General features: G+C 38.4%; 2 protein-coding genes across 5 annotated transcripts in view; one reads left to right on the top strand and one right to left on the bottom strand.

Moving 5' to 3' along the window:
• Positions 1 to 25,533, bottom strand: part of LGMN (legumain) — a 1,022,235-nt gene that overhangs the window by 716,345 nt on the left and 280,357 nt on the right. The window lies entirely within an intron of this gene.
• Positions 14,873 to 25,533, top strand: part of UNC79 (unc-79 homolog, NALCN channel complex subunit) — a 277,488-nt gene continuing 266,827 nt past the window's right edge. For 2 of the 4 annotated variants that reach the window (XM_050798985.1, XM_050798983.1), the window contains exon 1: positions 15,051 to 15,164. In XM_050798985.1, the coding sequence (XP_050654942.1) occupies positions 15,143 to 15,164 (22 nt within the window). In that variant the 5' untranslated portion in view covers positions 15,051 to 15,142. Of the gene's footprint in view, positions 14,980 to 15,050; positions 15,165 to 25,533 lie in introns of those variants that run through there. The other 2 variants (XM_050798992.1, XM_050798980.1) reach the window with 2 other exon arrangements.

Genomic DNA, 25,533 nt, shown 5'->3' with positions numbered 1-25,533 from the left:
CCAGTTTGAGGTCTTGACTCCTGGATGGCATTTTTGGGCCTACTCTGAGTCAGAGGGGAGCATATTGCCCTGAAGGGCGAGTCCCAGGCTAGGCAGCATTCACCACAAGCTGACTGAAGAGCTCTTGGGCCTTAAGGGAGTATTGGTGGTAGCTTCACAGTACTCCCCAGGGGCCTGTGGGGGTGGTGGTCACAGGATGAGGCCCCTCTGCCTGTAGAACAGTGAAACAAGAGTGGAAAGGACCGTGTCTTCTGATATGAGTGCCACCTTAGCCGCAGTACAACAGAACATCAGCTAGACTTCTAAGGTTTTTGACTCTAGTCTCTGGCTCCTGGATGTCACCTCTGGACCCACTCAGGACCTGGGGGAACTTGCTGCCCTGAAGAAAAGGACAGAGGCTTGGCTGGCTTCCCTGCCTGCTGATTGTAGAGCCCCAGGGTCTTGAGGGAACATAGGTGATAGCCAGGTAGTGGTTATAGTCAGCCTTGGGTTGAGGCCCAGTGCCGTGCTGACCCAGTGCAGTCCTGGTAGTGGTGACCACAGTAGGGGCTTGTGTCACTCCACCTCCAGCCCCAGGCAGCTGAGAACAGAGAAAGAGAGACTCTATTTTTTTGACAGAGAATAAGGGAAGAAAACAAGATTCTCAGCTTTGTGATCCACAGAATTCTTCCAGATCTCTTCCAAGACAACCAAGGTGGTACCTATATGAGTCTGTGAGAACCACAGCATTACTGGGCCTGGGGTGCCCCTTAATACAGATACAGCTTAGATCACAGCACTCAAGTCCTCTCGAATACCTGGAAAACCTTCCCAAGAAGGATGGACACAAACAAGACCAGACCAGGAAACTGATAAATACCTATCTCTTCAATGCCCAGACACAGACAAACATCTGTAAGTATCAAGACCATCCAGAAAAACATGACCTTATCAAATGAGTTAAATAAGTCACCAGGGACCAATCCTGGAGAAACAAAGATATGCTGCCTTTCAGACAGATAATTCAAAATAGCTGTTTTGAGGAAACTCAAAGAAATTGAAGATAAGATAGACAAAGAATTCAGAATTCTGTCAGATAAATTTAGCAAAAATATTGAAATAAAAAAATCAAGCAGAAATTCTGGAGTTGAAAAATGCAATTGACGTACTAAAGACTGCATCAGAGTCTTTTAATAGCAGAATTGATCAAGCAGGAGAAAGAATTAGTGAGCTTGAAGGTAGCCTATTTGAAAATACATGGAGAAGATAAAAGAAAAAAGAATAAAAAACAATGAACCACACCTATAGGATATAGAAAATAGCCTTAAAAGGGCAAATCTAACAATTATTGGCCTCAAAGAGGAGGTGGAGAAAGAGATGGGAATAGAAAGTTTATTTGAAGGGATAATAACAGAGAACTTCCCAAATTAAGGGAAAGATATCTATATCCAAGTTTAAGAAGGCTATAGAACACCAGGCAGATTTAACCCAGGGAAGACTACCTCAAGGCATTTAATAATCAAACTGCCAAAGGTCAAGGATAAAGAAAAGCTCCTAAAAGCAGCAAGAGAAAATAAATAACATAAAATGGAGAGCTCCAATATTGACTGTTGGGAGTTTGATTATAAAATGCCTTGAGGCAGTCTTTTATGGGTTAAATCTTCTTGGTGTCTTACAACCTTCTTATACTTCGATGTTGATATCTTTCTCTATGTTTGCAATGTTCAATGTTACCTTACAGTCCAGGAGAGAGTGGCATGAAATATTTAAACGGCTGAAGGAAAAATACTTTTATCCTAGACTAGTATATCCAGTGCAAATATCCTTCAAACATGAAGGAGAAATATCTTCCCAGACAAAAACTGAGGGATTTCATCAACACCAGACCTGTCCTACAAAACATGCTAAAGGGAGTACTTCAATCAGAAAAAAATGGATGTTAATGAGCAATAGGAAATCATTTGATGGTATAAAACTCACTGCTAACAGTAAGTACACAGAAAAACACAGAGTATTATAACACTGTAACGGTGATGTGTAAACCACTCTGTTTTTTTTTTTTGAGATGGAGTCTCACTCTGTCACCCAGGCTGGAGTGCAGTGGCATAATCTTGGCTCACTGCAACCTCCACTCCCCAGGTTCAAGCAATTCTCCTGCCTCAGGCTCCCAAGTAGCTGGGATTACAGGTGCCTGCCACTGTGCCCAGCTAATTTTTGTATTTTTAGTAGAGTCGGGGTTTCACCACCTTGGCCAGGCTCGTCTTGAACTCCTGACCTCATGATCCACCAGCTTTGGCCTCCCAAAGTGCTGGGCTTACAGGCCAGCACCACCACACCCGGCCTGTAAACCACTCTTAATTAGAAAGACTAAATGATGAACTCACTCAAAATAATAACTACAACTTTTCAAGACACAGGCAGTAAAATAAGATTGAAACAACAAAAAGTTAAAAAGCAAGGGGATGAAGTTAAGGTGTAGAGTTTTTTTTTTTTTTTTTTTTTTTTTTTTTTTGTGAGACAGAGTCTTGCTCTGTCACCCAGGCTAGAGTGCAGTGGCGTGATCTCGGCTCACTGCAAGCTCCGCCTCCCGGGTTCACGCCATTCTCCTGCCTCAGCCTTCCGAGTAGCTGGGACTACAGGCGCCCGCCACCATGCCCAGCTAGTTTTTTGTATTTTTAGTAGAGATGGGGTTTCACCGTGTTAGCCAGGATGGTCTCGATCTCCTGACCTCGTGATCCACCCACCTTAGCCTCCCAAAGTGCTGGGATTATAGGCGTGAGCCACCATGCCCAGAAGGTGTAGAGTTTTATTAGTTTTCTTTTTGCTTGTTTGTTTACTCATGCAAACAGTGTTAAGTTGTTATCAGCTTAAAAGAATGGGTTATAAGATAGTATTTGTAAGCCTCATGGTAACCTTAAATAAAAAACATATAAAGGATACACAAAAAATTAAAAGCAAGAAATTAAATCATACTGTCATGGCCAGGTGTGGTGGCTCACCCCTGTAATACTAGGACTTTAGGAGGCCAAGGTAAGAGGATTGCTTGAGGCCAGAAGTTCCAGACCAGCTTGGGCAACATAGTGAGGCCCTGTCTTTATAAAAGAATAAAAAATAATTAAAAATAACTAACTAAATAAAATAAAATAACCTAATCACTCTCTATTATTCATCCCTTAAAAACTAAAATAAGTAAATTGTACCACCAGAGAAAATTATCTTCCCTAAAAAGAAGACAGGAGTGAAGAAAAGAAGGAAGCGAAGACCACAAAACAACCAGAAAGCAAATAACAAAATGGTAGGAATAAGTCCTTACTTATCAATAATAACATTGAATGTAAATTAACTAGACTTTCCAATCAAAAGACATGGAGTAGCTGGACAGATAAATAAAGAAGACCCAATGATCTGTTGCCTACAAGAAACTCACTTTACCTGTAAAGACACACATTGACTGAAAACAAAGGGATAGAAAACGATATTCCATGCCAATGGAAACCAAAAAGAGCAGGAGTGGTTATATTTATATCAGACAAAATAGATTCAAGACAAAACGTATAAGAGACAAAGACGGCCACTATATAATGATAAAGGGGTCAATTCAGCAAGAGGATATAGTAAATATATATGCACCCAATAGTGGAGTACCCAGATATATGAAGAAAATATTATTAGAGCTAAAGAAAGAAATAGAACTCAATACAATAATAGCTGAAGACTTCAACACCCCACTTTCAGCATTGGACAGATCTTCCAGACAGAAAATTAACAAAGAAACACTGGGCTTAATCTGCACTATAGAACAAACAGACCTAGTAGATATTTACAGAATATTTTATGCAACAGCTGCAGAATACACATTCTTTTCCTTGGCACATGGATAATTCTCATGGATAGACCATATATTAGGTCAGAAAACAAGTGTTAAAACATCAAAAAAATTGAAATAATATCAAGCACTTTCTCTGACCACAATGGAGTAAAACTAGAAATCAATAACAAGAGGAACTTTAGAAACTATACAAACACGTGGAAATTAAGCAATATACTTCTGAATGACCAGTGGGTCAATAAAGATATTAAGAAGGAAATCGAAAATTTTCTTGAAACAAAAGATAATTGCAACACAACATACCAAAACCTATGGGATATAGCAAAAGCAGTATGAAGATGGAAGTTCCCAGCTGTAAGTGCCTACATTATAGAAGAAGAAATCTTCAAATAAATGACCTAATAATACATCATGAAGAACTAGAAAATCAAGATCAAACCAAACCCAAAATTAGTAGAAGAAAGAAATAATAAAGATCAAAGCAAACATAAATGAATTTAATATGAAGAAAACATAACAAAAATCAATGAAACAAAAATTTGCCTCTTTGAAAAGATAAACAAAATTGACAAATCTGTAGCCAGACTAAGAAAAAAAGAGGGAAGATTCAAATAAATAAAATTGGAGATGAAAATGGAGACATTACAACTTATACCGCAGAAATTCAAAGGAGTATTTAGTGGCTACTATGAAGAACTATTACTATATGCCAGTAAAATGGAAACACTAGAAGAAATGGATAAATTCCTAGACACATACAACCTACCAAAATTGAACCATGAATAAATCCAAAACCTGAACAGACTAAAAACAAGTAGTGAGATCGAAGCCATAATAAAGTCTCCAGGCGAAGAAAAGCCTGAAACCTGATGGCTTCACTGCTGAATTCTGCCAGACATTTAAAGAACTAATACCAATCCTCCTCAAACATTTTGGAAAAGTAGAGGAGGGGAGGATACTTCCAAATACATCCTATGAGGCCAATATTACCCTGATACCAAACCAGACAAAGAAACATCAAAAAGAGAGAGAAAAAAAAAAAAACCACTATAGGCCAATATCACTGATGATTTGATGCAAAAATCCTCAACAAAATACTAGCAAACCAAATTCAACAACACATCTTAAAAAAAGATTATCCTTCATGTAGGAGATAGCTTTTTTTAAAAAAAAAAAAAAAAAAAGAAAAGAAAAAGAAGCAAGTATATTTATCATGGCCAAATGTGATTTATCCCAGGGATGCAATGATAGTTCAACATACACACAAATCAATGAGGTGAGACATCATATCAACAGAATGAGGGATAAAAACCATATGATCATTTCAATTGATGCTGAAAAAGCATTTGATAAAATTCAACATCCCTTCATGATAAAAACTCTGATAAAACTGGATATAGATGTGTGAACCCAAAAGTATCTGAGACAGGTCTCATTCAATTTAGGAAGTTTATTTTGCCAAGGTTAAGAACACACCCATGACACACAGCCTCAGGTGGTCCTGATGATATGGGCCTAAGGTAGTTGTGATATGGCCTGCTTTTATACCTTTTAAGGAGACATAATACATCAATAAATACCTGTAAGATTTACATTGGTTTCGTCTGGAAAGGTGGGATAGCTTGAAGCACAGGCTACCAGGTTGTAGGAAGATTTAAAATTTTTCTGATTGGCAATTGGTTGAAATAGTTGCTATTATCTAAAGATCTGGAATCAATAGAAAGGAATATCTTCATTACAATGATAAGGGGTTGTGGAGACCACTGATTATCATGCAGATGAAGCCTCCAGGTAGCTGGCTTCAGAGATAATATAAGTGTTTCTTATCAGACTTAAGGTCTGTGTTGATGTTAATACTGGTTGACCGTTCCTGAATTACAAAAGGAAGGAGGGCATAATGAGGCATGTCTGACCCCTCCCTTTCCATCATGTTCTGAACCAGTTTTTCAGGTTAACTTTGGAATGTCCTTGGCCAAAAGAAGAGGTTCATTCAAATGGTTGGGGGGCCTTAGAAATTGTATTTTTAGTTTACAGAAGGAATATACCTCGATTTAAACAATGTCATTCACATTAAAAACATGAATGGATAAGCAAATCCAGTAAAGTTGCCAGATATAAAATCAACATGCAAACACACGCCAACAGCAAACAATCTTAAAAAGAAATCAAGAATGTAATGCCATTTACAATAGTTACAAATAAGATAAAATACCTAGGAGTTAACTTAACCAAAGAAGTGAAAGATCTCCACACTGAAGATGTAAGAAATTGAAGAAGATACCAAAAAAAGACAAAGATATTCCATGTTCATGAACTGGAAGAATTAATGTTGTTAAAATGAGCATACCACTTAAAGCAATCTATAGATTCAATTCAAGCCCTATCAAAACACCAATGACATTCTTCACAAAAATAGAAAAAAAATTCTAAAATTTATATGGAACCACAAAAGACCCAGAATAACCAAAGCTATCTTAAGCAAAAGGAACAAAACTGGAAAAATCACATTACCTGACTTTAACTTACACTACAGAGCTACAGTAACCAAAATGGCATGGTACTGGCATAAAAACAGACACATAGAACAATGGAACAGAACAGAGAACCTGGAGATAAATCCATACATCTACAGTGAATTCATTTTTGACAAAACTACCAAGAATATTTATTGGGGAAAGAACACTCTCTTCAATAAATGGTGCTGGGAAAACTGGATATCCACATGTGAAAGAATAAAACTAGACTCCTATTTCTCACCATATACAAAAATCAAATCAAAATGTTTTAAAGACTTAAATTTAAGACTTCAAACAATGAAACTACTAAAAGAAAACATTGGGGAAAGTTTCTAGGACACTGAACTGACAAAAATTTCTTGAGTAATACCCCACTGGTACAGGCAACTGAAGCAAAAATGGACAAATGGGATCACATCAAGTTAAAAGGCTTCTGAAGAAACAATCATCATAGTGAAGAGATAGCCCACAGAATGAGAGAAAATATTTCAAACTACCCATTTGATAAGGGGTTAATAACCGGAATATATAAGGCGTTCAAGCAACTCTATAGGAAAAAATCTAATCCAATTCAAAAGTGGGCAAAAGATTTAAATAGACATTTCTCAAAAAATGTCATACAAGTGGCAAATGGGCATATGAAAAAGTGCTCTACATCATTGATCATCAGATAAATGCAAATCAAAATTACAGTGAGATATTATCTCACCCCAGTTAAAATGGCTTTTATCCTAAAGTCAGGCAAAAACAAATGCTGGAGAGGATGTGGAGAAAAGGGAACCCTCATACACTCTTGGTGGAAATGTAAATTAGTACAACCACTGTGGAAGACAGTTGGAGGTTCCTCAAAAACCTAAAAATAGAGCTTAAGATCCAGCAATCCTCCTTCTAGGTATATACCCAAAATAATGGAAAACATTACATTGAAGAGATATCTGCACTCTCATGTTTATTGCAGCACTATTCACAATAGCCAGACTTGAAAGCAACCTAAGTGTCTATAAACAGATAAACAGATTAAAAAAATATGGTCCATATACACAAGAGAGTACTATTCAGCCATGAAAAAGAATGAGATCCTGCCATTTGCAATGACATGGATGGAACTAGAAGTCATTATGCTAAGTGACATAGCCAGGCACAGAAAGAAAAACTTAACATGTTCTCATTTATTTGTGGCAGCTAAAAATTAAAACAATTGAACTCAGAGAGAGAGAGAGTAGAAGGATGGTTAACAGAGGCAGGGAAGGACAGTGGGTGTGGAGGGGCAATGGGGGAGGGTTAATGGATACAAAAAATAGTTAGAAATAATGAATAAGATCTAGTGTTTGCTAGCTCAGTAGAGTGACTATAGTAAAAAAAATTTAATTGCACATTTAAAAATAACAAAGAATATAATTATATTGCTTATAACACAAAGGATAAATGCTTGAGGTGATGAATACACCATTTAACCTGATGTGCTTATTACACATTGCATGCTTATGTCCAAACATCTCATGTAATCCATAAATATATACACCTGCTATGTATCCTCAAAAATTAAAAACTGAAACTAAAAAAATTCACATGGCAGGTATATTAGTCCATATCCATGTTGCTTTATAAAGGACTGCCTCAGACTGGGTAATTTATAAAGGAAAGAGGTTTAATCGACTCACAGCTCCGTATGGCTGGGGAGGCCTCAGGAAACTTCACAATCATGGCGGAAGGGGAAGCAAACATGTCCTTCATCACATGATGACAGGAAGGAGAAGTGCTGAGCAAAAGGGGGAAAAGCCCCTTATAAAACCATCAGATCTTGTGAGAACTCACTCACTATCACAAGAACAGTAGCATGGGGGTAACCGCCCCCATGACTGAATTACCTCGCACTGAGTCTGTCCCATGACACATGGGGATTTTGGGAATTACAATTCAAGATCAGATTTGGGTGGGGATGCAGTAGGCAAAAAGGTCAAATATAGCCAAGATAAATTTGAAGAATAAGCACAGTTGGGAGGAATTGCCTTATAAAGACTTACTATAAAGCTATGTTATTAAGACAGTATGGTTAAATAGGCAGGTACAAACATACCTGTAGTCCAGAATACAAAGCTGGCAAATAGCCTCATATATACATTAAAAAGTTGACTTATGACCAAGTTGGAATTGAATTAGAAATTTTTGGGGAAGAGTTTAATAAATGGGTAAGATGCTACTTATTCATAGGGGAAGAAGCAGACCCCACTTCACACATAAACATAAACATAAATTTAAGTTGAAACAAACACTTAAATGTGAAAAGTAAAACTTCAAAACTTTTAGAATGAAATATAAGAATCTGTTTACAACCTTGGGTATAGGAAAGCACAAACTATAAAGAAAAAGATTGATAGTTTGGGCATGGTAGCTCACAATTGAGCCCAGGAATTTAAGACCAGCCTGGGCAACATGGCAAAACCCTGTCTCTACAAAAAACACACAAAAAATTAGCTGGGGATGGTGGCATGTGCCTGTAGTCCCAGCTACTTAGGAGCCTAAGGTGGGAGGACTACCTGAGCCTGGAAAGGTTATAGCTGCAGTGAGCCGAGATCACACCACTGCACTCCAACCTGGGCAACAGAGTAAAACTCTGTCTCAAAAAAAAAAAAAAAAAAAAAGGTTAAACTTGGCTACATTTACATTTTAAAACTTCTGTTCAGTTAAAGACTCCATAAACAAAGTGAAAAACAAGCCGTAGACTGGGAGAAAGTCTGCATTTTCGTCTGGTATAATTTTCCTTCAGCCTGAAGAACTTCCATTACTATTTCGTGTAGTGCAAGTCTGCTGGTAGCAAATTCTCTTAGTTTTCTTCCATCTGAAAATATTTTTATTTTATTTTCATTATGAAGGACTTTTTTGTGTGTGCCAAATATGCCACTGCATTAACAGTTTTCTTGTTCTTTTTAGTATGGTAAAGATGTTAGTTTATTATCTTCTGATATCCATTGTTTCTGATTAGAAGTCAGTGTTAATTTGCATTGATGTTCCCTGTATGTAATGTGTGTCATTGTATATCATTCTTCTCTGGTTGGTTCTAATATCTTCCCTTGTCTTTGCTTTTCAGCATTTTGAATCTGAAGTGCTTAAGGCTTGACTTTCATGATATTTTTCCTGTTTAGGGATTTGTACTTCTTTTTACATCTGTAAATTTTTTTTTGTCACCAAATTTTGGAAAATTTTCAGCCATTATTTCCTTAAATATTTGTTCTTAAATATTTTAAAATAATATATTAATATATTATTATTATTTTTATCCTCTTCTTCTGTGAGTATAATTGTGTGTTATACTTTTTGTTATTGTCTCACAGGCCCCCGACTATGTTCCTTTTCTTCTTATTATTTTTTTCTATCTGTTTTTCAGATTGGATAATTAACAGTGGTTTATCTTTAAGCTTACTTGATATTTCATCTATTTTCTACACCCTGGCATTGATATTATCTAGTGAACTTTTTATTTCACATATTGTACTTTTGAGTTCTAAAATTTCCAATTGGCTTTTCAAAAAATATAGTCTCAATTTCTCTACTGACATCCTTATCTTTACAATCATTATAAGCATTTTTTTTTCACTGCACTGAGTAGACGTACATGATTTAAAATCTTTGTTAATGATAACATCTGGATCATCTTGGGTTCATTTTCTATTGTCTTTTTTCTTCACAATGGGTCAAGTGAGTCACATTTCCTTGTTTCTTTGTGTGTCATGTAAATTTGGATTGTATCCTGGACATTGTGATTTTAGTGCTGTGGAGACTCTGTATTCTGTTATTTTCCTCTCAAGAGTGTTGACTTTTTTTTTTTTTAGCAGGTAACTAACTTAATGGGATATAAACTATAAACTATCAGTTTATTGAATATCAGTTTAGTTCTTGTATCCCTAGTTGGGTTTTTGTTATTTGCATGCAGGCTTGCACATGTGTGGTTCAGAGATCAGCTAGATATTTGGGCAGAGGTAAATAGGTGATAATCTCCTTTACTGTGGCTCTCTGTTTCTCATAGTTCTCCCTTCACTTTCTAGCAGCTGTAATTGCTTTTAACTATGTATTTTGACATTTCGGGTCAATCAAGGTGTGACTATACTATTGGAGTCTTTAGTCACTAAGTGCGTGGGGCATTCCTCACGCATAGTGTTTAATAAACATAATTAAGCCAAAATGGAATGTTGAGCATGAAGTGTTTTTTTTTTTTTTTTTTTTTTTTGAGACAGAGTCTCGCTTAGTCGCCCAGGCTGGAGTGCAATGGCGCGATCTCGGCTCACTGCAAGCTCCGCCTCCCGGGTTCACGCCATTCTCCTGCCTCAGCCTCCCGAGTAGCTGGGACTACAGGCGCCCGCCGCCTCGCCCGGCTAATTTTTTGCATTTTTAGTAGAGACGGAGTTTCACCGTGTTAGCCAGGATGGTCTTGATCTCCTGACCTCGTGATCCGCCCGCCTCGGCCTCCCAAAGTGCTGGGATTACAGGCGTGAGCCACCGCGCCCGGCCGAAGTGTTAAGTTTTAAAAATATATGTATAGTGTGGTATTAATTATAGAAAATTAAAAAAACGTAAAATAGTATATGTTGCTTATGGAAATAGACATATATGGTGTGTATGTAATTACCCTATCTAAAATTTTATCTTATTTAAAATTTCAACCCTTTCAATACAAACTATCTCCTTCCCTTTGTTTAATATTTTTCTTTTTAGTACTTGTCAGCACTTAATATACTGTATGTTTTACTTATTTTTTGTCTTTCCCACTAGAAAATTAATTTTAAGAAGCAGAGATTATTTTTTGTCTTCTCTGTTTGCTAGTTTTTTTTTTTTTTCTTTTTTGAGACGGAGTCTTGCTCTGTCACCCAGGCTGGAGTGCAGTGGCCGGATCTCAGCTCACTGCAAGCTCCTCCTCTCGGGTTCACGCCATTCTCCTGCCTCAGCCTCCCGAGTAGCTGGGACTACAGGCACCCGCCACTTCGCCCGGCTAGTTTTTTTTTTTTTTTTTTTTTGAGACGGAGTCTGGCTCTGTCGCCCGGGCTGGAGTGCAGTGGCCGGATCTCAGCTCACTGCAAGCTCCGCCCCCCGGGTTTACGCCATTCTCCTGCCTCAGCCTCCCGAGTAGCTGGGACTACAGGCGCCCGCCGCCTCGCCCGGCTAGTTTTTTTGTATTTTTTAGTAGAGACGGGGTTTCACCGTGTTCGCCAGGATGGTCTCGATCTCCTGACCTAGTGATCCGCCCGTCTCGGCCTCCCAAAGTGCTGGGATTACAGGCTTGAGCCACCGCGCCCGGCCCCGGCTAGTTTTTTGTATTTTTTTTAGTAGAGACGGGGTTTCACCGTATTAGCCAGGATGGTCTCGATCTCCTGACCTCATGATCCGCCCGTCTCGGCCTCCCAAAGTGCTGGGATTACAGGCTTGAGCCACCGCGCCCGGCCTGTTTGCTAGTTATAACAAGTTCCTAGAGTGGTGTTTCACATATATAGGCACTCAATAAGTAGTTGCTGAACAAATAAATAAATAATATAAAATATAAGGACATAACCACAAATTTAGAATAATTTTTGTGGGGGCTTCTAATGTCTCTAAAATGTTTTATTTCTGAAAAGTAAAACAATACAGTGTGACAAAATATTAAGATTTGATGAGACTGGGTAGTGGTAACATTAGTGTTCATGATTTTTCAAGTATTTCTATGTTTGAAGTACTTCATTAAACAATAGAATGGGCAAAAAGTTTGGAGAAGACTTTGAAGAGCATTATGTTATAGAAGTCAAGGTAAGAGGAAATTTCAAAAAGAAACAGGGAGAAATTTCAAATGCTGGCATTAGTCACCAAGAGATAAAGCAATTGGAATTTATTATTAGGAAATTATTAGTGACTATTGAAGGAACCTGTTTCAGCCACAATTTGATAGCAAGTAGGGTAGTGAGGGAATGGAGAAATGGAGGCCACTTATTCAGTAAGATGATAGGCACAGCTTTTTGAGGATAAAAAATTTTTGCATGTTTGCAAGTAGGATGGGAAAATCCATTGAAAAGATGAGACTTAAAATGCTGGGAAAAAGAAAGATAATTAAAATAGCAAATTCTAGAATAAATAGGAATGTGTATAATTAGAGGCATAGGTTTAGTTAAAAAAAAAAGCATTGCATCTGGCAATGAGAAGAGGCACTACCTCTGCAACAGAAGAAAACTAAGCAGGAAGGATTGAGGTAGATGGAGATACAAGGAAAGGTGAGGGAGTTCATTGAAGAAGTAAGGCCATATGTTGGAATGGAGAAACTGAGTAATGGATATGGCCCAGGTTAGTGAGTTAATGGGCATGGCAGAAGGCTGAAGCTGTGAGTGCCTAGGTTGATGATTAGAGTCTCAATTATATGGATGCTATCAGGCTTTGGAGGGTCCAAAGCATCAGAACAAACCTGAATGGACTGGGTGCATTTGAGGAGTTTGAGCAGTAATGTTAATAGAAGCCATCATTCATATGTGTCATTGTTCTAGATTCTCATATGTATACTTATTTATTCCTGACAACCTTTAATGTGACAATGATATGACCATTTTTCAGGTAAGGCAGTTGAGGCATGGAGAAGTTAAGTAACTTGCACAAGGTTACACAGATCATGAGAGGCAAAGCTGGAATTCAAACCCAGGCTGTGTAACTCCTCAGTCCATGACTTAACACCATTATACTCTCTCTTAACTGAGTAATGGGAGGGTTAATTGATGACAAATGAAAGATTGTTAAGCAGATGAGGGGATAATATCTTTCCAGCACATACCTTGTTGTTTGTTTCTGTACTATCCAAGACACCTTTTTCTCATGTGTGTTAATTTCCAATTACTGTTTTCTTTATCAAAGCCTCAGGCTTCCAAGAAATTTCTGAATAACCCATTGAGCTTTCTTTTAGTCATACAAAGTGTTTGTCATCTTCTCAGGAATGTTCATGATATTCATATTTTCTTCAGAATGATTCCAATTTATTTTTACTCAAAACGAACTCTTTGGCATCATGCTTCACATAATCATTTATCTTTTACTAATAAATGGAACTTCTCTTTGGGATGTGGTTTTGGGAATGAACAATGACGTGGAATGATAGCTGATTAGCCAGACCAACCTGCCAATCAGCAAGATGACAGAGTCCAGTCACATATGCAACTCAAAGAGCCAATTCACTAACCTTTATGAACATTTTTGCAAATACCATGAAACTTGAGTGCTGTGTGTGCATCATTATGGGCAGTTTCCCTATATTTGTAGTTTTTTTTTTTTTTTGCTACTCAGAAGCATCTCTCCTTGATGTTTGTTCATGATATTTTTCTTAATTGTGCAAGATTTCACCTGAATAGTTTGTATATACTATACAGAATTTAAAATTCTTTCCCTAAATAGGATCTTTTATTTTATGAGGTGGAAAAACATTGATTTATCAGCATTAAAAGTCATTGTCAACACTTAACAGTTCTGTTCCTGTAACTTTTACTAAAATAACCTGCTGTGACCATTATAATGGTCTTATGTGACTATTGCCCCTCAGCTTTAACAAATTAAACTATTTGAATGAAGAATGGACATAATGGTTGGCGATTGTGCCATACTTTTATTTTACAAGGACTTGCACATCCATTCGATCTGCCCAGTAACTCTTCAGGTGAAGGGGCAGGTTTTAATGTTCCCATTTTACAGATAAAGAACCGGAAATGTAGGGAGATTAGAAGATGGTCCTTGAGTGAGTAAGTGGTAAAAATGGTTCTTGAATCTGGTTCTTCCGGACTCCAAGTGTCTCTCCATTCTGTAGTGGATTCTTTGGGCATCTTCCTATTAATATGCACGATGTCCTCGTCTATTGCCTTCCTTTCCCGCTGGTTTCGGTTTTCCAGTCGAGGGGCTTCCTAATGTGCCCCTGTCCAGCTGGGATGGCTGCAAGGGAGCACACCTGGGGTCTTCCTGTCTCCAGTCTTTCATCTTCCTTTTCTGTGGCCCTTCCAGCTTCACCGTCCGTGGAAATCTCCTCCTTCCTCCAGCCCCAACTTCTAAAGTCTTGTCACAGCCCCCTGGCAGTGGGACCTGCCATCCTCAATCATCAGCAGGAGAGCCCATCGCAGAGGGGAGGCGAGGGCAGGAACCGCAGCGCGCCGGGAAGCCATGCTGAGGGTTCCTCCTGCATTTCCTTCCTCGCAGTCCTCAGGAGCATCCTCGCGCCCTCCGGCCCCGGCGCTCCAGCCCGCCCCGGATCCGCCTCCCTCTCCTTCCTCCTGGAGGTTGAGCCGAAGCGTGGGACGCACCTGGGTCCCTCTCCGGTCACCCCGCTGAGGCTCTGGGGGCTGCTCCGGGAGCAGGATTTACAGGCCCGGAGAACGCCAATGGGAGATCCAAATGGTCGGGGACTCCGGCGCTTTAAGAGGCTTTTCTCTGGGAAACACCCGTCCCCTCCGTGCGCCTTATGAATGGAAATACTCCTCCCCCGGTCGAGCCCATTTTCCCATTTCACCAGGAGCCGCAGCCTGCTCTCTCCTTTCGGTCTCCCCGCCCACATCAACGCGGGCAGCTCCAGGAGGGGACGGACAGGAAGCCTTTGGCCGCCTATTAAATCCCACCCATTTCTCCGGGGGCGATTTCCTAACCTTCCGGGACCGAATTCTGCAATTTGATGTGCGTTTTGTCCGAATGGTAGCGACACGGGCCTAAGGGAGGGGGAAAGCGAGGGGGTGGGGGGTGGGGGGTATGCACTCTTTTCCTCGCAACATCGCTGGCGGAGCGAGGGAGCTCACACGACACAGATTTTGGGGCAAAGCCTTTCCATCTGGACAGCACCATGTCCACCAAAGCGGAGCAGTGTAAGTAGCAGCCGGCCCGGCATTCCGGCCCGGCCTCGGCTGGGAGCTATTGCAGCTGCGGCGTTTGCGGCTGCTGGGAGACCTTGGCATTGTGCTGGTGCGGGGGTGGGGGCTGAGGTTGGGGCGGGTGGGGGGTGGCGGGGAGAGAAGGTGGGGGAGGGTGGACGTTAATGGCAGCGCGGCGCTGTCCCCGGTGCTGAAAAATAATGCGGTCTTTCTCGGGCTCCAGCTGGGGTTTTGCAAGACTCAGAGACCCTGCGAAATGAAATTAAAATGGGGTCATTCTCGGGAAAAAGAGGCCTCGTATCTTTCAGATAAACATTTCAGTATCTCTTGTTGGAGTGGGGGAAGGGGGGCAGCGGCAAATCAGGGGCGGGGAACTGTCAGTTGCAACCAAAGCCTGCCTGGCCTTCTGAGCATGCCCAGTTCTTGGTGCTGGAGCCATAGGGGAGTTTGAGTCTGCAGTTTCCACTTCGGGTGGAAGAGGCAAGAAGGGAGAGAAGGGGGAGGGAGCAGGGAGCCAGGCAGAATTCGGGATTCAGTAAGAGGAAAATTAACTCACTAATGCCAACACCAATGCCAAAACCAACCACAACCTTGCAGTGCTTACAAGAAAGTGAAAGGAGCTTTGGGAAAATGACCTAATTGATCTAATTATTGTTCCAACAAGCAGGCTTCCTTTGTAGGGCAGCCCACACAAACTATAGCACATAGCACCGGAGGATTTTGGTTGTCCCAGTAATGACTGACTGTGTGCGTGGTTGGAAGCAACCTGCTAACTCCTTGTGGATGGAGTAAGTTTCTAATATGGTCCCCATAGTCTGTCTTATTGCGGTGCGCACTAGTAGGCCTTCGGTGTGTGCTTGGTAGGTTGATCAATGTGAAGGCTTTTTTTGAGTGCACTTGAGGGCTTGAGGGATTCAGGAGCTTAAACTTCAGATTGTAAATAAAAGATGTTTTTATTAAGCAATTAGTTTGAATTTTTAACAATATACCAGAACTTATTCATTCACCTAGATGACTCCTTTCTTCCAAAGCAGTCAGTACACATTATATGGATAATGCTGTCACTACTTAAAGGTCTTTGTAATTCTTTTTTTTTTTTTTTTGAGACGGAGTCTCGCTCTGTCCCCCAGGCTGGAGTGCAGTGGCCGGATCTCAGCTCACTGCAAGCTCCGCCTCCCGGGTTTACGCCATTCTCCTGCCTCAGCCTCCCAAGTAGCTGGGACTACAGGCGCCCACCACCTCGCCCGGCTGGTTTTTTGTATTTTTTAGTAGAGACGGGGTTTCACCATGTTAGCCAGGATGGTCTCGATCTCCTGACCTCGTGATCCACCCGTCTCGGCCTCCCAAAGTGCTGAGATTGCAGGCTTGAGCCACCGCTCCCGGCCAAGTCTTTGTAATTCTTCTTTGGAATGGCTATTAAAGTCATTTTTTTGAGACACATAAAACAGTAGTCTCATTATTTGAGGGCAATATCTTATATATGATAAAATGCAGTATGTCATTTATTCACCAGATAAATTGAATAAACTGAAGGCTCATAGAATTCTCAGATTGATGGTTCATTAGAAATTGTGCATGTCCACCTACCATCCAGTGCTTGTATTTCTTTATGTTTTTTAGAATCTGGAAGATCTGAGTTTGAATCTTACTTTTGCTACTGTTTGACCTTGGGCAAGATAATTGACCTCTCTGAACTTTATTTCCTCATCTGTAAACCTGGGCTAATCATGCTGACGGGGTTGTTGTGGGGAATGAGAGAATACATATAAAAGGCTTAGTAGTGAGCCTAGCACATAGAATGTACTCAATAAATGATGGCTATAATAATGACAACCATTGCCCACTTTTAAATAGTCCATCTCCTCTAAATAGTTAGGAGGCTCTCTTGTGATTTTTTTTTTGCATGTTTCCGAAAGTTAAATCTACACTCAAAATTAAGTTTTGCTTTTACAGAGGTTTTTGAAAAAAATTGGGTGCATTCTGTTTTGAGGAATGGTAACATAGTTTGAGTCCATGTAGAACTTCCCACTTGAGAATATCACATCCTGATATTATAATAAAGCCAAATGGTTTTATTATAGTATGGTTTCTAAAGGAAAAAACACCACCTGTCATTTGATTGTGTAGTTACATATTACGTAAGTAATTTCAGGCTAAAGCCAGTGAGTATTACTGTCCTCTTCCTGTGTTTTCCTTGTTATATTTTGAAATGGACTGGATGCTTTGTCTTGTCTCTTTCCTGGGCAATGAATAAAATCTAGGTATGGACTTGATTGTGTAGTGCAATTAATGGATTAAGTAGCTATTTTAGACGTGTTTGTGAAACAGATTTTTTTTCCATCTGTAGAGGATGAAAAGGACACCATATCTGGAGCTAGAACATGTGGACTTGAGCTTTGTATGTCCTTCTGATTAATTGTGAGACACTGGGCAATTAACTTAATAGTTTTGTGCCTTAGAGTTTCCATCTTTAAAGTAAGGAATTGTAGTAGGAGCTATCTTTGCTTTAGTCTTAAGGATTTTGTAGGGCAACGGAGGTAAATGGGAGTAGGATGCGGAAAGGATAAGGATGCCATGGATGTTTTTAGGTATCTGTATTTAGAATGAAGGTAATTTAGGAATCTCTTTTCTTTTTCTGTAAATATGCAATAACACGAGTGGATTGGCATTTTAGTGTACGTTATGTAACTGAAAAAAAACATAATAGGCTGCATCTGCATAGTTGATGTTCATGAAGGACAAATACTTTTTATAAAAAGAATGGCAGCATTTTATCCTCAGACTCGGTAGAAGTTTAGCTAGGTGTAAGCAGCAAGAGAAGGAAAGGTCAGGGTATTTTTTTTTCTTCTACTGAGTGTGAAGACTACTGGATAAGGAGAGAATGGGAGAGCTTGTTTTTCCTCTGCATTCAGGAGTGTGCACACTACTACTTTCCTAAGGACTGAGGAGGGAGAATTAGGCTTAATATAATGTCAAAATATTATTTCTATTACTCTTCTTCTTGGAGCTTCTTGATGCAGATAAAGGTTTCACTGGTTTGACAAGCAGACATAGTTTTGTTGGACCAGCAAGAGAAAGTACTTGCATTTCAACCCATACTTGCATTTCAACCCAAACCAGATTACTTGATTTACCTTTGAAAAGTAATGTATCACAGAGATATGAAAAATGATTTCTATTTTATGTAGTGGCATTTTCTTTTATGAGATAAGTAATAGTGATGAAAGAGAAGCTAGTGGCTCACACCTGTAATCCCAGCACTTTGGGAGGCCAAGGCAGGTGGATCACCTGAGGTCAGGAGTTCGAGACCAGTCTGACCAACATGGAGAAACCCCATCTGTACTAAAAATACAAAATTAGCTGGGCATGATGGCACATGTCTGTAATCCCAGCTACTTGTGAGGCTGAGGCAGGAGAATCGCTTGAACCCGGGAGGTGGAGGTTGTGGTGAGTAGAGATCCTGCTATTGCACTCCAGCCTGGGCTACCAGGGTGAAACTCCGTCTAAAAAGAAAAAAAAAAAGAAAAGAAGAAGAAGAAGAAGCTAGTTTTAGCAAAGATATAGTTTGGAGCCTTTAAAAAAATATTCAGTCTGTTTCCTGTGCTATCTGCAGAGTCTCAAAACAGGAGGTGAAAGCTTCCTGGCACTTTCTCAGGTGATTGCAGAAGAGTTAATTTTTTTTTCTCCACATGCTTCTTTTTCTTACAAAGTTCACTGTAGTGAAAATGTTTGCATAGCTGATGTAGAATTTGGAATGATAAAAATGAAATGCGTTTGGAATTCTAAAGAGGGGTCCCACTCCCTCCACCCCAAACTTTTTTTGTCTTCTAAGAATCAAAATTGACCAATCGGTAGTACCTTGGGTGTGCTCTTTCAAAAGAAGCTCTGCTTTTGATACCAGCAGACATTCAGAGTTGGGGTTCTGGAATCAGACTGCTGCCTGGGTTTGAATCCTGGCTTCGCTCCCTGTAAACTCTGTGACCTTGGACAAGTTAGTATCTCTAAGCCCTGACTATATCCTCTACCAAATGGGGATAGTTACAGTTGTGAAGATTAAATGAGGTGATTCATGAACAGTGCTTAGCAGAGAATCCTGGCACATAATAAGGACTTAATAAATGTAAGCAATTATCATCATCATCATCATCATCATCAAATATAAAACCTTATGCTTGCTGCCAAAATGGAGGTAATTGTGAAGTTTGGATCTAGCCTCCCAGTAACCAAAAATATTTTTGATTACATCAGAGACAAACAATTTTAAGAGTGTAGCTTTTTAGCACTATGACTTGAAGTTGAACTTGCCCCTCTCCCATGTATATGTAAGGGCCATGCTTGGAGAACTCAATAGATAGTTTTCCTTATTTTTTGCACATATATGGTAACATCACTGAAATAGAAAACTACTTCTCCTTTCAATAGCATTGCAATTGCAGTCATTTAGAAATCTTTGCACAATAATATCGTAAACTTCTCATAGAGGAAACTCTATTACAGTTTTATTCATATATGCAAAAATTAGAATGTACCTATTATAACCATTTTTGTGGTTGCAAAAAGAACAATAGCTTTTAGCTGTTGTCTTACATGACTTCTTTGTATCATTTGACACTAGTTGCTGCATTCCTGATTTAAACTCTCCTTTTCTTCTTTCTTTTCTGGCTGTTCCCACCCAGATTTTTTCTAAGGGCTGTCTTCTTCCTGCTTTTTAAAACTTAGCTTCACACAGGACTCTGCCATTAGTCCCCCCGCTCTCTCTCTCTTTTTTGAAATCCTACAGACTCTTGACCACATTCACTTGCATGGTATCATCTACGAGGATGCCTCCCACATACAATTTTCTAGTCCACAGATGTTTCTGGAACTACAGCCCTCTATTTCTACTCAAGCATCTTATACATACCACAAACCCAAATTCATTGTCCTTTGTTCCAAACTTGTGCTTCTTTTTAGATCAGTCATTTCAGTGAATGACACCACCTTGCTCATTTACCCAAGTCAAAAAATCGGAGTCTTCCTGAACTTTTTACTCTCTGCCATAACTATTCAACACATTCCCAAGCCTTGTTGATTCTAGCTCATCAACAATCTCTGCTTTACCTCTTTGATCCAGCTACAATGAACTATTTTTTCAGTTCCTCCAATGCATCATGTTGTTTTTGCCTTAAATGCTTTCTTCCTCACCATCGTCTTGGCCTGTCTAATACCTACTTATTGCTCAATACTTAGCTTTGAAACCCTGCCTGATTGCCACTTTCTCCCTGTATGCCCTATTCGTGTGCTCACACTATATTTCAATTAGTTTTCTTGTTAGTTGCCTTAATTTACTTTGTGTGTAGATTGTATTATGTTCCTCTGTGTTTCCAGTGTGCAATCCCTTGTCCATTGCATAGTGTTTGCACAAAAATCATTTCTTGAAAAAGTAAAAATGACCGAGGGTGGATGAAATGTCTTTTATAAGGAAGGATTACATAACCAAGTGTTTGGATATCATTAATTTAAAGATTTTACATTTTTGTTAATATGAAGTTCTGCATTCTATGCAATGTGAAAATTGCACAAAATGCATACTCTTCAAATGGATTTACAGGTAAATAAAATTACAGTTGTCAAAAGTACTTAAAATATATTTGCTAAATCAAATGTTACAGTATTTATATAACAAGTTACATGTTTCTTGAACATTCATTGTGGTTTTGGTTCTGTCCGATTAGCTAAATTTTCCTTTGACTATATTCAAAATAATAGTTATGATTCTTAAAGTGGTAGGCAGTTTTAGCACACAGCCAGCTGTTTTTTTGTTTGTTTGTTTGTTTGTTTTAAGATAAAGTGGCGATCTATCTAAAGTCAGGGCCTCTTCAGACTGTAGTTTTACTTGGATCCTGTTCAAGTTTTATGTATTGATTACTCAACCGATAAATAAGCTTTAAGTTGGGATTCTTGTTTTGCAGTATTATTATGTTGGAAATTCATATGCATTTGTTTCTTCCATTTTGAAAAGATATGGATAGCTCTGCATAAATGAACATATATATAGGCTTAGAAATGAAATATTTCCTGTATCAAAAAGTACATTAAGCAAAAAATATATTCTTATCAATACTCTTCTTTCCTGTAACATGAAAAGCTCAACAATTTCGTTTAGAACTTTTAGCTTCTTTCAGTCCATTTATTCTATTTGTGTCTTGTTTTTCTCTCCTTCTGGACTTTTCAAGACCAATGTTACCAACAGCATATAGCTTATCATGTGAGTCTCATTTGATATTTGATGTGGGATTAAAACTGGAGTGGTGTTCAGCATTTCAGGGTATCTTTCATTTTCATTGGTCTCAGGGTCTTGGTCTTCCAACAGAATAAAATTAAATGGGTATGTGTGTGTATACATATATGTTTATGTATATATACATGCACAAATGCACATGTATATACATAGACATTTATGTATATGTAATTTTATTTTAAGAATAAATGAACTTGCCTCAGAAGTAGAAATAGATAATAACTCATAAACAGTTTAGCACATCAGGATTATATGTGCTTGAATCTTAAGCTCTCCAGGAAAGAGAGTTTAGATATTTATTGCTTGTGCCTATTATGTACTGGGTACTTTGGTATATATTAGCTTAATTCATTTTCATAACAGCTTTGAGAGATGTGTTATTATACCTTGGTTTTATTTCTTCGATGTTCCTCAAGTACCTTAATTCCTATTTCTTCTTTTTATTTTTTTATACAGAATTTTTCACAGATTTGTTTGTCATCCTTGTGCAGGGGTCATGCCAGTCTTTTGCTTATCATGCTAATATTTTTAGTGAACACTTACTGTTTATTCATCCTGATTACGGGACTTATCATCTCTGTATTATAACAGCCTATTAATTTACCTCCCTGTGTCTGCTTTTGTCACCATCAAGTCTATCCTCATGTAGCTGCCTGAATGATCTATGTAAAATACAGAGACAATCATGTCCTTCTTCTCTTTAAAACTCTTCAGTATCTTCCCACCACCTTTGACCCATATTAGAGCTCCACCTCTTTGAGAATAGAGTGAGTTCTTCCTAGCTATTAAAATGTATGTAGAGTAGTTGCTCAAAATGTTTAATGATAACATGACTATTCCAGATTATTTCTACATCATCATTTAAAAATTCATTCCAGGTCCTCTTTAGGTCCTCCTTAAAAGGTGACACTGGCTGGGTGTGGTGGCTCATGCCTGTAATCCCAGCCCTTGGGGAGGCTGAGGCAGGCAGGTCACTGAAGCCCAGGAATTGGAGACCAACCTGGGCAACACCCCGTCTCTACAAAAGAATTCAAAAAAATAGCTCGGTGTGGTGGCACGTGCCTGTGGTCCCAACTACTCGGGAGGTGTAGGTAGCAGAATCACCTGAGCCAGGAGGTCGAGGCTGCAGTGAGCTGTGATTGCACCACTGCATCCTAGCCTGGACAACAGAGTAAAACCCTGTCTCAAAAAAAAAAACAAAACAGTTGACACTTGTAAAAGGACTGAATGTCTCATATGTTCATATGTCCCTCAGTAGTGCAGAGTATGGGAATCTATATTTCAAACTACAAATATTCCCTTAGCTCTTTGTATAATAATATCAAGCTACTGGCTTGCTAAAACTGCAAGATCTTTTCTATAGGAATAACTGCTAAGCCTGTTTTCCTTCATCCTCTATCTGTGCAGCTGAAAGTCTTAGGGATTTGTTTAATGCTGTATTAGTTTCCTAGAGCTGCTGTAACAAATTAGCACAGACTAAGTGGTGTAAAACAATAGAAGATTATTCTCTTACAGTTCTGGAAGCCAGAAGTCTGAAATGAAAGTGTTGGCAGGGCTGTGCTCTCTCTGCAGGCTATAGGGAAGAATCTCCCTTCCTTGTCTCCCAGCTTCTGGGGGTTTCTGGCAATCTTTGGCATTCCTTGGTTGTAGAAGCATCATGCCAATCTCTGCCTCCATCTTTACATAGCCTGTGTCTCTGTATCCAAAGTTCTCTCTCCTTCCTCTTGTAAACACACAACATTTGATTTAGAGCCTACCTTAATCCAGTATGACCTTATCTTAACCTGATTATATCTGCAAAGACCCTATTTCCAAATGAGGTCACAGTCACAGTACCAGGATTAAGACCCGAACATATCTTTTGGGGGATACAATTGAAACCACTACAAACCTTATTGCATTTTGTCTTATTAATGTTATTTCACTGTTATGTCTGATTCTATAATCCAACATATTAGCCATTCTTCCACTGATTTTGTATCAACTACCAAAACAATATGCATTCCTATATGAAGTATCCAAAATAAAAATGTTGACAAAAAGAAAGAAGCACAAAAGCCCTGTGAGTGTCATGCCATTAAATATGTTTTCTCAAGTCAGCTTTAAGCCACTAATCAATATATTTTAAATATGACAGTTTCACTAGGTATAAATCTATCATGGTACCATTCAATCTATATATTTCATCAACTTGTCTATTCACTCAATAAATATTTATTGGGTGTCCACAATGTATCAGGCACTGTGCTAGGCTCTAGAGGAGCTTACAGTTGAGTCTCCAAGTGCATCCTACTTTGCTGAGATGTACATACTCTCTACAGCTTTTCTTTGATGCCCTGTCTAGATTCCTAAAAAAATAGGAAGTTGAAATGAACTTGGGATGACTTATTCATAGGGAGCCAACAATTGCTCCTGTGATCATTATTACTCTTTATTTTTACTGGAGGCTAAAATTTTTGTGGAGAATTTTCTAAGAATCTCCACTCTCCACTGTTCTTAAAAATAATGTTTTAAGCAAGTTTCATTGGCTTTCTTTTTCATTCTTTTTTTTTTTCATATAACCGTCATTGCGTTAGATCTTTTTCATTCTTCCAAAATAATTTTAGAAACAAGTTGAGTAACTCCAGGAAAAAGCCTGATAGTATTTTTGTGAGTATCACATTACTTTTATAGAATAACTTACTTTAAGGAGAATTGACATCTTTCTGATATTGAATCTTACTCTTTCTAAGAACATGGTATGTCTTTCCATTTGTTCAAGTCTGTGCCTTTCTTGGGGTGTTTTTTTCTCATATAGATTTTGGAATTTCGTATAGAGCTCTTGCTTAGTATTTTCTTTCATCATTTTTTTGCCATCATAATTGAGATGTATCATTTCTTCATTTTAAAATTTTGAATACATGAAGGCTATTGAGTTTTTGTATGCTGACTTTATAACTTTATTTTACTCAATTAATTTTTTTTGTAGTCATTTTTCCATCTATTCTTTTGGGTTTTCAAGATATACAATTATATGCTCTGCAAATAGAAAATAGTTTTGTCCTTTCTTTTCTACTCAATTTTTATACCTGTAATTGCTTTCTTGTTTTCTGATGGCATTGGTGAGTATCTCTGATACAGTGTGAAATATAGCAAAGAGAGTGGGTATTCTTGGCTTGTGTTTTACTTTAGTAGGAAAACTTCTTGTATTTCTCTTTTAAGTAAGATATTCTTTTGGGCTGAGGTAAATATACTAGGCAGTATCTATCAATTCTTATTTTGTTACTTTTTTTTTAACCAAATGGGTGTTGAGTCAAGTTTATTTTCTGCATCTGTGGAGACCATATTGCTTCCTCTCTTAACTTTATTAATATGCTGGGTTGAATTTCATCATATTTTAAGAATCTTTGCATTGATATTAATAAGTTAGATTGGTTCATAGGTGTTTTTCTGGGGGGTAGAGTGGGAAGTAATTTTAGTCAGGACCTGGAAACAATATGATACTCACTACATAAAGTGAGCCTGGAAATTTTGCTTCCCTTTCTATATCTTTGGAATAATATAATAGCAATTGGTGTTATCTGATCTTTAAAAGTTTTTTAGAGTTCCCCTGTAAAACTATCTGGCCTGTGCTTTTTTTGTAGTGGAACTCTTTAACTTCTTTCTCTATTTGTTCTATGACACTTGTTCTATTTAGACTTTCTGTTTCTACTGCGGTCAATTTTGGTAAGTTTTATTTCTTTAAAAATTTATGCATTTCATATACGTTTTCAAATTTGTTTGCATAGAATTATGCAAATGACTATTTTAGAAATTTTAAAAATTCCTCTGTTTTGATGTTTATGTTCTGCTTGTCATTTCTAATGCATACAGTCGGCCCTCTGCATTTGGGGGTTTTTGCATCCATGGATTCAACCAACAGTAGATCAAAAATATTTGGGAAATAAAAGCAGCAAAAATAGTACAATAAAAAAGAATAGAGTATGACAACTATTCCTGTAGCATTACTTTGTATTCAGTATTATAAACTAGAGATGATTGAAAGTATACAGAAGGATGTGCATAGGTTATATGCAAATACTATATAATTTTATAAAAAGGACT

Source organism: Macaca thibetana, chromosome 7 (assembly GCF_024542745.1).
Source record: "Macaca thibetana thibetana isolate TM-01 chromosome 7, ASM2454274v1, whole genome shotgun sequence".
In the NCBI taxonomy this organism is placed as follows: domain Eukaryota; kingdom Metazoa; phylum Chordata; class Mammalia; order Primates; family Cercopithecidae; genus Macaca; species Macaca thibetana.
The sequence above is the reverse complement of the archived record's forward strand: the minus strand, read 5'-3'. Positions and strand labels throughout refer to the sequence as shown.